The sequence below is a fragment of the Dromiciops gliroides genome, chromosome 3, assembly GCF_019393635.1.
Source record: "Dromiciops gliroides isolate mDroGli1 chromosome 3, mDroGli1.pri, whole genome shotgun sequence".
Classification (NCBI taxonomy): Eukaryota; Metazoa; Chordata; class Mammalia; order Microbiotheria; family Microbiotheriidae; genus Dromiciops; species Dromiciops gliroides.
The window spans coordinates 626,121,330-626,136,546 of NC_057863.1; the positions used below are offsets into that span (position 1 = coordinate 626,121,330).

General features: G+C 47.6%; 1 protein-coding gene across 1 annotated transcript in view; it reads right to left on the reverse strand.

Annotated features, from left to right (window-relative positions):
* H6PD (hexose-6-phosphate dehydrogenase/glucose 1-dehydrogenase) overlaps positions 1-15,217 on the reverse strand; it is a 52,364-nt gene that overhangs the window by 20,343 nt on the left and 16,804 nt on the right. Inside the window, exons 3-4 of the mRNA XM_043993905.1 lie at positions 11,176-11,816; positions 9,333-9,450 (exon numbers count right to left, since the gene is read on the reverse strand). Coding sequence (XP_043849840.1) covers positions 9,333-9,450; positions 11,176-11,796 — 739 coding nt within the window. The 5' untranslated portion in view covers positions 11,797-11,816. The remainder of the gene's footprint in view (positions 1-9,332; positions 9,451-11,175; positions 11,817-15,217) is intronic.

Consider the following 15,217-nt stretch of genomic DNA (forward strand, 5'->3'; position numbering starts at 1 on the left):
TTTTTCTTCTTTCTCCTTTCTCTACCTCACTTCCTTTTTTTCTTCCTCTCTCTTTTCCTTCCTTCTTCCTTCAATCATTTCTTCCTTCCTCCTTTCCCTGTTTTCCTTCCTTCCATCTTCAATCCTTCCTTCTTTCTTTCCTTCTTTCTCTTTTCCTCCCTTCTATCCTTCCATTCATAAAACATGGAAGCTGAATGGGATGTATGATCCCAAGAAATAACAAATATGAGGAATTCAGAAAAGCACGCGAAGACCTGTATGAACTGATGCGGAAAGAAATGCATAGAACCTGGTAAACATTTACTTATAGGCAATGACTACAATGATGTAAACAATGAAAACTCAAAGGTGAAGCCAAATGCAGAGTTAATTGTGGACATGTCTTGGTCCCTGAGAAAACATCTCAGGGCAGCTAGGTAGCGCAGTGGATAAAGCACTGGCCCTGAATTCAGAAGGACCTGAGTTCAAATCTGGCCTCAGCCACTTGATACTTACTAGCTGTGTGACCCTAGGCAAGTCACTTAACCCTCATTGCCCCACAAAACCAAAAAAAAAAAAAAGAAAGAAAGAAAGAAAAAAAGAAAACATCTCCCTCCTTTCCGTAGGGAAGTGGGAAACTAGGTGAGGAGTGCTGGAAGATTCCTCTGTTAGTTTTGCTTGCCTCTCTTTGTTACAAGGGAGGGTTAACTTGGTCAGGGCAGCACTTGGCCATGTATATCCAGAGATTACTCTGCTATAAAAACAAAAGTCATCAATAAAACCTTTTAATAAAAAAGGACTTGGGTCTCCTGACTTCTAGGCCACTATTTTAGTCATTAAGATGGCTTTGCCCCAGAGGCACAGCATGAGGCACAAGGATGGACTCCAGAAGGGAGCGTTTGCTAGGGATATGTGATCCAGGGGCTTTTTCCACACAGCTGTCGACACTGAGGTCATCAACAAACGTGCTGACCTGGATGGGGCCTCCAGAAGCTTAATCTCTTAATGAAAAATAAAAATAATCATAAAATGGAGTATAGTAGAGAGAAAGCCAAACTCAAAGTCAGAAAGTCACGAGTTCAAATCCCACCTCTGACACTGGCTATGTGACCCTGGGCAAGTCATATCATCCCCTCATTGTGCTCATATACGATACCAAGACTAGAATTTCAGAGAAGGTGCCAACCTGCATTGGTAGAGGTGACATGGTACCAGGGCTCAAGAAAGAGACTAGGGAGTTCAACTAAATGACCCTTAGGGTCCCTTCTAGATCTGGATCTATGATAATATTAATATCTAGCATTTTAAAGTTTACAAAGTACTTAACATTCTTTATTTCATTTGATCCTCACCATAACCCTGGGAGGTGGGTACTATTATTATCCCCATTTTACAGATGAGGAAACTGAGGCAAACAAGGTGAAGTGACTTACTCAGTGTCACATAACTAGTAAGTATCCAAGGCAGGATTCAAACTCAGGTCTTCCTAACTCTGAATCTAACACTCTATCTTACTTTCTCACACATACATACATGTGTGTATATGATATACTACCTACTGAATACTATACTCTGGCTAATGCTATAAATTACAGAAAAATGCCAGCCTGAATTGGTAGAGGGAGTTTTCTTTCTTTTTTTTTTTGTTGTGGGGTAATGACGGTTAAGTGACTTGCCCAGGGTCACACAGCTAGGAAGTGTCAAGTGTCTGAGGTCAGACTTGAACTCAGGTCCTCCTGAATCCAGGGCTAGTGCTTTATCCACTGCGCCACCTAGCTGCCCCTGAGGGAGTTTTCTAATCTGGGAGTTCTTTCTATGAATGAAACCATGAGTCTAGTTCTTATCCCTAAAAATCAACAATACCTAAAGTACTTATCCAACATGGCTACCATGAGGCTCAAATGATATAATATGTGGGAAAACCTCTGTCAACTTGAAAGTGCTATGTAAACATCTGATAATATACCATAACTTATATCTTCCTGGATTTAGAGTCAAAGGATGACCTGGGTTCAAATCCCAGCTCTGCCACTTAACTAGAGTATGACTCTAAGTAAATCGCTTAACCTCTCTGGGTCTTATCCTATCTGTGAAATGAAAGCACTGGATTAGATCATGCAATTAGGAATTATGAATCACAGAGAACTGAAAGGGATCCCTCAGATGTCCTTTAGTACGGGGTTTCTTAAACTTTTTCCACTCGGGACCTTTTTTCGCCTGAGAAATTTTTATGTGACCCCCAGGTATGTGGGTATATAAAAAAGGGATTACCGTTGCCAAATTTTTGACGACCCCCACATTCAGTTACATGACCCTCTATGGGGTCGTGACCCACAATTTAAGAAGCTTTGATCTAATATAAACCTTCAATCTACAGGTGAGGAAACTAGAGGATAGAAAGAAGTGACTATGGCCCAATGTCACATGATGACAAGCAGCGGAGCTTCAACTTGAACCCAAATCTTTTGTGTCCAAATAAGAAACTGTTTCCACTGACTTTCTGGCTCTAAATTTCTGATCCTATGAGCTTACAGAATTTCAAAGTGGAGGTCATTCACATCACATTGGACTAGAATAAATTTGAGTGATATGGTAGATGGAATGATGGATTTGGGAATCTGAAGGCCTGGGTTCAAACCCTGCATTTTCTAGCTATGTGACCCTGGGCAAGTCACTTTCTGGACCTGAGAGACCTTCTGGTCCAACCCCATCTTTCTACAGATGTCAGGTTGAGGTCAGTGACTTGCCCAAGGTCACAGGGTTCTAAGTGGCAGAACCAGGATTAGAACACAGGTGCTAGCCTTGAGACTCCTTGTTCTTTCCCCTAGGCCACAATTCTTCCTCTGTTGGTCTGTGCTTCCAGTCCAACACTGCAGTTTGCCACAGGAGGCCTCAGCAGAAGGATGGCATTGGGCGGGGAGGGGGCGGGGGAAGGAAGCCTGCTTCCAGGGGCGGCCAGAAGGTCGGCCCTTTAGTGAATCTCATCTTGGAGAATTTCCCTCCCCCAAGGATTCCCTGCAGGAGCACCTGCATAGTAGAGCCTTAATTTCCCATCACCTCCCCCCACTCTCCGAGCAAGCCTGAGAGAGCCCGCTGTGTCCAAGGGAGACACCAGGTGTCAGGGTAAGCCCAGCTCCTCTCCCCAGCCCTCGGGACACAGAACAGCCAAGAAACATAATTAGCCTAAGGGATCACAACCACGATGACTCACTTGCTGAGCACTTCCAGGGTCCACAGGAGAGAGTGAGAAAGAACTCTTAGAGATCATCTAGTCCAGCCTTAGACGTGTCCTGGCTGGGTGACCCTGGACAAGTCACTTCACCCTGTTTGCCTCAGTTTCCTCATCTGTAAAATGAGCTGGAGAAGGAAATGGCAAAATGCTCCAATGTCTCTGCCAAGAAAACCCCCAATGGGGTCACAGAGAGTCAGACAGGACTGAAAATGACTGAACAACAAAAAAGTCCAACTCGTGTTACAGATGAGGAAACTGAGGCCTAGAAACTAAGTGCCCTTGCCCAGGGTCACACAACTAGCCAATGTCAGAGGCAGCGTCTGATTTCTAGTCTTTACTGGCTCTGAGCTCAATGCAACCCTTAACCGCCTACTGTATACAATCGCCACACTCTGGTGTTTTTCCTGCCGTTTGCCTCGCTCTCCTCCGGGCTCATAGCTGTCTGCTGGGCCTGAAGAAAGACTGTGCACAGGCAGCCCCTCGCAGCCCCTTCTGAAGTAGCCAAGACTTTGGCCAAATCACTTCCCTTCCCTGGGTCTCAGTCTGGTCATCTTTTCAAATGAAGGGCCTGGCCTTAGAAATGTCATCCAGGGGGCAGCTAGGTGGCACAGTGGATAGAGCACCAGCCTTGGATTCAGGAGGACCTGAGTTCAAATCCAACCTCAGACACTTAACACTTACTAGCTGTGTGACCTTGGGCAAGTCACTTAACCCTCATTGCCCTGCCAAAAAAAAAAAAAAAAAAAGAAGAAATGACATCCAGGGGGCAGGTAGGTGGCACAGTGGACAGAGCACTGGCCTTGGAGTCAGGAGGACCTGAGTTCAAATCCAGCCTCAGACACTTGACACGTACTAGCTGAGTGACCCTGGGCAAGTCACCTACCCCCCAATTGCTTCACAAAAAAAAAGAAAGAAAAGAAAAGAAAAAAGAAAAAAATGACATCCAGTACATCTTTCAACTGTGCCACCCCCTACACAATCAACATCTGTGGCTCCCTATTGCCTCCAGGATCAAGTGTCCATGAGGATATTGAAAGCCCTTCACCACGTGGCCCCCTCCTCACTCTCCGCTCTCCTTTTCTCCCCCTCCCATGATGCTGACCTCCTCGATCCTTCTCTCACCCTATCTGCTCTCTTCGATCCCCTGGCTTCCTTCATCCCTTCTGAAGGAGGCCTTTCCCAGGCCCTCCGCCACTGCCAGTAGCGACCCCTGAGAGTACCTGTCATTTATACTGTACATGTCAATGGTGTGCACAATTCTTTTTTTTTTTTTTTTTTTTTGCAGGGCAATGAGGGTTAAGTGACTTGCCCAGGGTCACACAGCTAGTAAGTGTCAAGTGTCTGAGGCTGGATTTGAACTCCGGTACTCCTGAATCCAGGGTTGGTGCTTTACCACTGCGCCATCTAGCTGCCCCCCACAATTCTTTTTACATGTTATCTCCCCCCTACTCCCCACCACTAAATTGTGCGCTACCCTTTTGGTATCTTTGCCTTTCTTTGAGCACAGCACCTGGTACAGAGAAGGTGCTTAATAAAGGACTGCTGACTGACGGACGGACGGACGGACGGACAGACGGACAGACGGACACCCTTCCCACTCTAAAGGCCTCTCCATGACAGATGACACCTTCTCTCATTGGATCATCATATGCCATGTGACATGACAGGAAGCGTGGGACTGGCCTCGAGGCCATAAGAACCGGCTTCAAGTCCATGTCCAACGTCCAACACATCCTGGCTATGTGACCTTGCACTAGTTATCTCATGTCTCAGGCCCCAGGCATTTCTCTCAGTTACAGAGAAAGTATCGATCGGCTTCCCTCACTGAGGGGGCCCCACACTGACAGAAACACAGGCTTAGCTAACAGATGGACAGATGGGTGGAGAGACAGACAGACAGACAGACAGACAGACAGACAGACAGACAGACAGACAGATAGATAGATAGATAGAAAGATAGATGAGCAGATGGATAGATGGGCGGATAGATGGCTGGCTGGCTGGCTGGCTGGCTGGCTGGCTGGCTGGCTGGCTGGCTGGATGGATGGATGGATGGATGGATGGATGGATAGACAGAAAGATAGATGAGCGGATGGATGGACAGAGAGATGAGCAGATGGATAGATAGATAGATAGATAGATAGATAGATAGATAGATAGATAGATAGATAGATAGATGGATGATAAATGGGCAGATGGATGGATGGATAGACAGATATATAGATGGATAGATGGATCAGGGTGGGTGGGTGGACAGATGAACAAACAAGTAATTAAATAATTACGGATGGAATGAATGTATAAATGAATGAATGAGTAAACATTCATTTATACACACACACAGAGATACACACCCAGGTCTTCTGACTATTGGGGGGGGGGGCAATGAGGGTTAAGTGACTTGCCAAGGGTCACACAGCTAGTAAGTGTCCAGTGTCTGAAGTCAGATTTGAACTCAGGTCCTCCTGAATCCAGGGCTGGTACTTTATCCACTGTGCCCCCTGTCCTCTGACTTTAAATCCCAAACTCCACTCTGCCACATGGCCCACCTTTCAGTGTCTGTCTACCTTCCAGAGATTATTAGGAGGATAAAAAGCACTATTTGTAAGCCTGAAAACACTAAAAAATTGTCATAGTTATAAAATATCACTATAAAACTGTCAAGTTCTACTATAAGAGGCACATTGTTAGTCCGAAGCCAGGGTCCCCAAACTGGGTGTGCCCAGCTCTCTCTTTCCCTTCCTCCAGGATCCCAAAGCACATTTACAAACAGTCTCTGCAGACACGGGCTCCAGGGGATCCTGCAGAGAGACCCTTAAATGAAAGATTACCAAAGTGAGGGAGGGAGGAAAGCAGGGTAAGAGGAGAGAAAGGAGAAAGAAGGATGGAACCCAGGCAGAGCCGGAGAATGGCACAGAGGGCTGTGTCCAGGACCCCTGCTCCTCCCCTCTGCCACAGACCCAATGTGAGAGGCTGAGCCAGCAGGGCTTCCTCAGCAGGGCAGTAGCAGCCGCCGCCGGGCCAGGCACGCCCCACTCTCTGCTGAGCACTGCAGACTAACTCTGCAGCATCACTGCAGGGAGAGGAGTCAGCCATGCCTGTCCTTCCGCAGAAGCAGTCACTGCCACAGCAGCAACAGCAGCAACAGCAGCAGCAGCAGCAGCACCCACGTGCCTGGCACTGGTTCACCCTGTCCCTTCTTTTAGTGGAAGGAAGGGAACGGCAATCCCCAGTCTCTAAACCTGGGCCTCTCTTGGGCACAGAGATGATAACTGTATCCATGAGAGTTGATGAAATTACCAAGTGAAATGGTATAGAAGGAGAAGAAAAAAGGGCCAAGGACAGAGCCTGAAAAAGATCCAAGGGTCCCAGTGGCCTGCAAACTCTGTATGGGCTTGAAGTCTGAAGGAACAGCCAAAAAAGAGAACTCAATCTTGTACTGCATTAAAGGAGAGAGAGAATGCTCAGGGTCACAGAGCTAGTAAGAATCTGGGACCAGGGGCAGCTAGGTGGCACAGTGGATAAAGCACCAGCCCTGGATTCAGGAGGACCTGAGTACAAATCTGGCCTCAGACACTTGACACTTACTGGCTGTTCGACCTTGGGCAAGTCACTTAACCCTCATTGCCCTGTTTAAAAAAAAAAAAAAAGAGTCTGGGACCAAATTTGTACTCAAGTCTTCCTGACTCCAGGCACTAACTGCTCTGCCTCCTGGACACATATTAAGTACCAGAGTTTCCCTCAAAACAACATTAAATCAAGCCTCTAAACAGATTCTGGAGCTACAGAACCTACAAAAAGACAGAGAAACAATCTTCCGGCTTAAGAACATGTAGAAGGATTTCAGGAAAGTTCTGTCTCACCTGGATAAAAGGCAAGCACAACACAGGACAGACAGTGTCTGGGCAAGCCAGCGGGAGGCTCTTGGTTATGGCACAGATCAGCAGCAGAAGCCCTGTCCCCAGACCCTATGCAGAAGGTAGACAGCCAGGCGGAGAACCATCCACAAGACAGGCGCGACTAATCAGGGCCACCACAGCACTGAGAGCAAACCCAGAGTGGTGAGGAAGCCTCGAGCCCCTGGGCCTCAGAGCAGAAAGCCGGTGATCAGGCCCAGCAAAAAAAGCTTGGGACAGTGTCCCTGTGCCCCAGGAGCAGAGCTCAACTTTTAAAAGTCATTAAATAGGCTAAAATATGAGTAAGAAACAGAAAAGAACCCTCACCATGGAAAGCTACTAGGATGACAGGTAAAACCAAAAAAAAAAAAAATTTAGAAGAGGACAACACTGTCAGAATTACATGTGAAGACTCAAAGGGGAAGATGAATTGGTCTCAAGACCAAAAAGACTTCCTGAAAGAGCTCAAAAGGGATTTTAAAAATCAATAAGAGGGGCAGCTAGGTGGCACAGGGGATAAAGCACTGGCCCTGGATTCAGGAGTACCTGAGTTCAAATCCGGCATCAGACACTTGACACTTACTAGCTGTGTGACCCTGGGCAAGTCACTTAACCACCATTGCCCCCCCCCAAAAAAAAATAAAATAAAAAATCGATAAGAGAGGGAAAAGAAAAGATGAGAAAAGAAATGAGATTTATGCAAGAGAATTATGAAAAAAGAGGCAACAACTTAGAAAAGAAAGCACAAAATCTGACTGAAGAAAATCATTCCTTAAAAATTAGAATTGGGCAAGTGGAATCTAATGACTCTATGACATATCAGGAATCAGTCAAACAAAATCAAAAGAATGAAGAAAAATAGAAGTAGTATTTAGCTTGGCTTAGACTACAAGAACACCATTTCTTGCCCCTACCTCTCTCTGTGCCCTGCCCCCACTTCCAGCTGGTTACCTGAAATCTCATCACCACCCAAATTGACTAATGTTTGGGATACTCAGCACATTCTCAAGAATGCCTCTCCCCGGGGGCAGCTAGGTGGCACAGTGGATAGAGCACTGGCCCTGAAGTCAGGAGTACCTGAGTTCAAATCCTGCCTCAAACACTTAACACTTACTAGCTGTGTGACCCTAGGCAAGTCACTTAATCCCAATTGCCTCACTAAAAAAAAAAAAAAAAAAGAATGCCTCTCCCCTCTGACTGGTGGGCTGGAGGAAGGAACATTCTCCCAAAGCCTTCCTTTATAGAGGGTCTCAGCCTTCCTAGTAGCTTCATTTCCCACTAGCCCCGGAGCCCAGGTACCCTTTTCCGCTTCCTTTTGGGTGCTGTTTTTTCCCCATTAGATTGTAAGTTTCTTGAGGGCAGGAACTATATCTTTTTTCTTATTTGTATCTCCAGCTCTTAGCACACTACCTGGAACATAGTAGACATTAATAAATGTTGATTGAATTGAATTATTTGTATCCCCAGCACTTAGCACAGTTCCTGGCACATAGCAAATGTCGATAAATGAGTGTTAATTGAACTGAATTGGAAGGCTGGTCTGTGGAAGAGGGATCAGCCTTGTTTTTCTACTTAGCCCAGGAGAATAGAACCAGGCATGATGGGGGACGGTGGCAAAGATGCAAATTTAGGCTTGGCGTCAGGACAGACTTCCTAACCGTCGCAGCTGTCCCAAAGTAGAGAGGTCTGCCAGGGGAGAGGAGGGCTCCTGCCTTGCCAGAGCCAAGCATGTTACAGAGGATTACAGTAAATTACTGGCAGGCCGATGAGCCCCCCGAAACACAAAATTCAATGATTCTTTGGTTCAAATTAGTAAGAGGAAAAGCTGGGATTCAGCCCAGTTCGACCCATCTGACTCCAAATGCAGCTGTCTCTTCCCCTATACTTCATGTGTCCCCATGGAACATCAAGAGATGACTACTTTCCTCCCAGTTCTCCTCCTTCTAGGTTTCTGGGCATCCATGGATGCCGTGGTACTTCTGGATGCCAGCTTCTGATTGCCGACAGATTGAAATGACAAGAAACTAACCAAGGGAAGGCCTGAAGGAGCTTGTCGGAACTGTGGTGTTCTGAGCAAAGTGACCCACCCAGGCTCCTGGCCCCCACACACCACAGGGAGAGGCGTGGGTTAAGGGAGTGGGAGGGCCAAAGGAGGGGAAGAGCCAATGAACGCCACTCTTCCCACTCCCTCCCTCCCTCCCTCTCTCCATCCATCACTCACTCACCGTCAGCATCCACTGTCTCCTTCATCACAATCTCCACCCTGTCCACGTGGTGCCGGCTCCAGAGTCGGTCCAGGGCATTCTGGTTCTGGTCCCGGAAGGGCAGGATCTGAGCCACTGCCTGTCAGGAGAGAAGAGGGGCTGAGCTTGCCATTCCCATCAGGATGAAGCCAGGGGAAGCCCCCAAATACCTCCCGATTTCCCATCTGGGGAAGGTCACTGGCCAGTGGGATTGGATAAGAGATGGGCAGAAGGACAGGACTAATCCCTTACTAATCATGCTGCCTTGTTCTTTTGGTCTAGTCTCATGATGCTGTCAGTGGAGGGAACCTCTAGTGTAGAAACTCCCTACGCTGAATCGGACTAGTCATTTGTTATTTATAGATGCTTGGGGGTGCTAAGAAACTAAGGGCTCACAGAGCCAGCGTCAGATTAAAAGGAAGGACTTCATCCCAGGCCGTCCTGCCTCTTAGGAACATGGGATCCCCAATTCAGCACTCAGAAACCATTTGGCCGATGCCTTTGTTTTACAGATGACAGATGGACCCAGAGAGGAGAAGGGACTTGTCCCCAGCCACACAGAGAGTCCGACCCCAAGGCCTCAGACTCTACTATGTGCTAAGCAACCTACAGTTATTAACTCATTTGATCTTCACAACAACCGTAGGAGGTAGGGTCTATTATTATCACCCCCATTTTACACCTGGAGAAACTGAGGCAGGGAGAGATGAAGTGACTTGTCCCAGAGTCACACAGCTAGTAAGTATCTGAGGCTGGATTCGAACCTCAGGTCTTCCTAACTCCAAGCCCTGCCACCTTAATTGGTCAGAATCATATGGGGCAGCTAGGTGATGAAGTGGATAAAGCACCGGTCCTGGATTCAGGAGGACCTGAGTTCAAATCTGGACTCAGACACTTGACACTTGCTAGCTGTGTGACCCTGGGCAAGTCACTTAACCCTCATTGCTACACAAAAACAAAAACAACAACAACAACAAAACAACAAAACAAAACAGAATCATAAAGCCAGTATGAGTCAGAGGCAGAGGTCTTCCTAAGCTCCAAGGCCAGTTCCCTATCTCCATTGTAGTGAGGAACACTAGGCAGCCTCTCATGCCTCAGTTGCTTCATCTGTAAAATGAGGAAGATAAATGTCCCTACTCTCCCTAGGTCTAGGATCCTTTCTACCAGACACTGTGCTTGATCCTGAGCATGCATAGGGAAAAAAGTCCCTGTTCTTATATTACATATATACTGCATAAGGTATAATGCATGTAATACATATATAATAGATAATGCGTATCACATATACAATACCTGCAAGTCATATAATACATATGGGATACATATATCATTATACTATATATACCATATGTCTCACATAATATATACGTTATGTGTAATATATATATTATATATGTACAAATATCTGCACTTTGTATTTTAACATTTTTTATTCAGTGCCAAATTCTCTCTCCCTGCCAGCCGGTCCTCCCTTCACACCATGAGAAGGCAAATAATATGTAGCATAAGGGGTTTTTTTTGGTTTTGGGGTTTTTTTGGGGCAATGAGGGTTAAGTGACTTGCCAGGGTCACACAGCTATTAAGTGTCAAGTGTCTGAGGCTGGATTTGAACCAAGCCCTCCAGAATCCAGGCCCGGTGCTTTATCCACTGCGTCACCTAGCTGCCCCTAGCATAAGGTTTTAAGGTGGGAGGAGGGAAGGATGAAGAGCTATTTCTTCAAAGTCGCTCTCACCATCACAGGATCTGACTGGACACAGGGACAGAGGCCAAGCAGCCCAGTCAGGAAAGCTCGGCCCCCTGCAGGTCCCCTCTGTTTCTTACCTGTTTGCCAAGGTAGTGGTCCACTCGATACATCTCCTCCTCTCGGAAGAAGGTCCCGAGCTCCTTGGAGAGCTCCTGGGCCGATCGGCGGTCATGGCCGAAGGGCTTCTCCAGGACCACACGCAGCCAGGCCCCGGGGCCCGGCCGGCAGCTGCTGTTGATGTGCTGGGCGATGCTTGCGTAGGCGAAGGCAGGCACAGAAAAGTAGAAGATCCTGCCGGACTCTGGGCGGCCCTCCTGCTGGAGCCGGGCCTCAATGTCCTTGTTCAGGGTCGCGTAGTCCTCTGCCGTCTGCAGCTGCCGGTACTGGTTCAGCCGCAGAAACTGCCCCTTGAGCTGGGCGCAGCGCTCGGGGGGCACATCCGAGGGGCAGGAGAGCTTCTCTAGCGCATGGGCTATGAGCTGCTGCGCCTGCTCCGGCGCAGTCAGGGCCGCCCCGTGGAAACTGAAGCTGTGACCATTGCCCGCCTCGTCCAAGTACAGCTGGAACAGCCCCTGCCAAAGGTACTTTTTGGCCAGGTCCCCCGTGGCTCCCAGGAGGATGACGGACACGTGGCCTTGGGGTTCCTGCGCCGAGATGCACCCCAGGATAGCGGCGGCGCAGAGAACAATCCTCAGCATCTTGAGACCCAGACAGAGTCCTAGGGAGTGAGGGGACACGGGGAGGCAGAAAACAAGAAAAGATCAGGCACTGGCTCGAGGGCTTCTGACACGAAGGCAGACCACGCATTCCCTGCCTGGTGAGAAACTTCTACGTGTCTTTTACAACTGCTTTTATTACCTGGAAATCCTTCTGGACTCGGCCTTCCAGGGTGCTGCCGAGGGCTGCCTTCATCAGCAAGCCTAGCTCTGGCTCGCCCCGGGGCAAAGTTCATGTTTGCAGAAGGCAGAGAAGACGCTGGGCACTGCCCCTGGCAGAGACTGTGCCAGTGAGAGAGAGGCAGACAAGCAGCAGCAGGGGCAGGGCTCGAGGAACCACAAGGTCCCTGGGCCCAAACCCCTCAGGGCACACAGGAGGAAACTGAGGCCCAGGGGTTCAAGGGTTTACAGGAAGTTAAGAGCAGAGACAGAATTCACCCAAACCCTGATTCCAAAGCCCAGGATCACACAGGTAATAAACAGCAGAGCTGGGATTCAGACCCCAAATTCCTCCCACTCTCTACTGTACCCCTCTCTCTCCCAAACAAGGATTCCCCCTGCATTACCCTTGAGAAGTCACTGGAGATAAACTAAAGAAAGGGGGGCCTAGAAACACCAGCAAGAACCTCATTCCTTTCTTTGCAGAGGTGGGTGACTATGGGTGTGGAATACTTCATTTAATGTCTAACTCAGGTTGGTGACGGTCAATAAACATTTATTTAAGTACCAAGCACCTGCTATGTACCAGGTACAGGACTGAGCTGGGAATAAAAGAAAGGCAAGAGACAGTCCCTGCCCTCTTGGGGATCACTGTCTAATGGAAACAACTATGTACAAACAAATATATACAAAATTAACTGGAGATATTCGGCGGAGGGGAGACATGGACATTCAGAGGGGCTGGGCTTCCCATAGAAGGTGGGACTTGAAGGAAGTCAGGGAAAGCTGGAGATGGAGATGAGGAGGGAGAGCGTTCCAGGCATGGAGAACCAAAGGAGCAAAGACCCAGAGGTAGTAGGTGGAGGTGGGGCAGCCAGGGAGAATGTCCAGGGGGGAAATGGGGTGTCTTGTTCCAGGAACACCAAGGAGGCCAGTGGCACTGTATTGAAGTGTACGTGGGGGAGTGTTAATTCAGCTAAGTTATTCTTTTTTTTTTTTGGAAGCAATGGGGGTGAAGTGACTTGCTCAAGGTCACACAGCTATTAAGTGTAAAAGGCAGCATTTGAACTGAGGTCCTCCTGACTTCAGGGCCCATGCTCTATCCACCCTGCCACCTTGCTGCACCCCACCCCCAGTTATTCTTTTTTTTTTGCAGGGCAATGAGGGTTAAGTGGCTTGCCCAGGGTCACACAGCTAGTAACTGTCAAGTGCCTGAGGTCGGATTTGAACTCAGGTCCTCCTGAATCCAGGGCTGGTTCTTTATCCACTGTGCTGCCTAGCTGCCCCCCCCCCTATTCTTGAATGCAAGGAATGTGATATGGCCTTGAAGCCAAGAAGACCTGAGTTCTAATTCTGCCACTTAAATAATCCTGAGAAAGATACTTAACTTCTCAATCCTCTTGGGCAACTCTCAAAGATTATAAATTACCCTAGAAGCTGCCAACCTTCATTGGTAGAGGGATTTTCCTCCTTCAGGAGCCTTCTCTATTAAGGAAATCATAGATCCAGTCCCTAGCCCACAAGGAATGGGTGGGGAAGGCAGAGATCTAGCTTAGAAAGTGCAGGTGGGGGCAGCTAGATGGCGCAGTGGATAGAGCACCGGCCCTGGATTCAGGAGGACCTGAGTTCAAATCCGGCCTCAGACACTTAACACTTACTAGCTGTGTGACCCTGGGCAAGTCACTTAAGCCCAATTGCCTCACTAAAAAAATTAAAAAAAAAAAAAAGAAAAGAAAGAAAGTGCAGGTGATTGCTAAAACAAAAGATATAGCAATGGGGCAGCTAGGTGGTGCAGTAGATAGAGCACTGACCCTGGATTCAGGAGGACCTGAGTTCAAATCTGGCCTCAGACACTTAATACTTACTAGCTGTGTGACCCTGGGCAAGTCACTTAACCCCAATTGCCTCAGAAAAAAAAAAAAAAAGATATAATACAAGGAATAGCCAAGGAGTGGCAGCTAGGGCTGCCCAGCTCATTCTGGATGAGCCTCTGGGGACCCTGCAGCTGTACACAGCTCACCCAACTTCCTCTCTCCAAGGTGCTGGAGCCCTGGCCGGGAACCAGGCCTCTGCAGCCCCCTGGCACCGGGCAGCCCGGGGAATGTGCACTGAGGCCATAGCCTGCGTCTGTCTGCCATCTGGCAGCAGCTGCTGTTGTTTCTCCTGGTTATTCTGGGAGTGGTGGCTTTTTCTGCTTCTCTCCTCACTGACCTTGCAGATTTTCCTTCCCTCTAAGGCAGAAAGATCTCTAGAGGGGAAACCTGCAGATAACCAAGGGATGGGGGGCAGGCAGATGTGGTGACCCCACTCATTTAGTGAGGTGGGGGAAAGAGATGGGTAAGGATGAGGAGGTTGGAGGGCATTGCCTCGCTGTCCCTTTCTACCCTGCCCCCACTCCCCTTTCCCCTGTCCCTCTTAAGCACTGACCAAGAACAAAAACAATGAGAGGGATTAAGCCTTCTGAAATAGGGAGAGCAGCTCAACCAGAGCCTTAGTCAGTACTTAACAAATAGTGCCTAGCCCACAGTAGGTGCTTAATAAATGCAAGTTGGATTGAATTAAATTAATTTAGCAACCTCTAAAGCAGGAATTCATAACCCGCTTTGTGTCATGGAATCTGGTTAATGGGGTGCGTGTGGCCCTCTCAGAATAATGTTTATAAATAACTGAAGGAAATACTAAATGTCACAACTGCACCTGCAGAACCAGATTGCTTGCCGGGGGTGGGGGAAGGAGAAAATTTTGGATTCAAACTCTTATAAAAAATGAATGTTGAAAACTATCTTTACATGTAATTGCAAAAAAAAAAATTCTATTTAAAAAATCTTTTTTAAAGAAATACTACCCTTCCCCAAATAAAGAAATACTGTCAGATATTAGTGAAAACTGATTTTTTCCCCCACCCAAGTTTAGAGAACCCCTAAAATCTATCCAGGCCTTTCAAGTCCAAATCTTCTTCTTCTTCTTAGATCAATAGGTTCTTATATAATGATCTCTGAACAGAATATTTCCCAGACCCAGAAGGTGGCATAGACAAAGCCAGGCACCTCCCTTCCTTGACCACCCCACGGTGCTCTGCAGAAGTGGGGAGACTATGGATATGGAATCATATGCTTTTAGACTTTTTCAAATGAAGGCTCATTTTGCTGAACTGTTTTTCCCCCCTCATCTTTTTTTATTTTGTTATAAGAGATGGCTCTCTGAGATACAGAGGAGGTGGAGAGGTTGGGGGAGACATATTGGA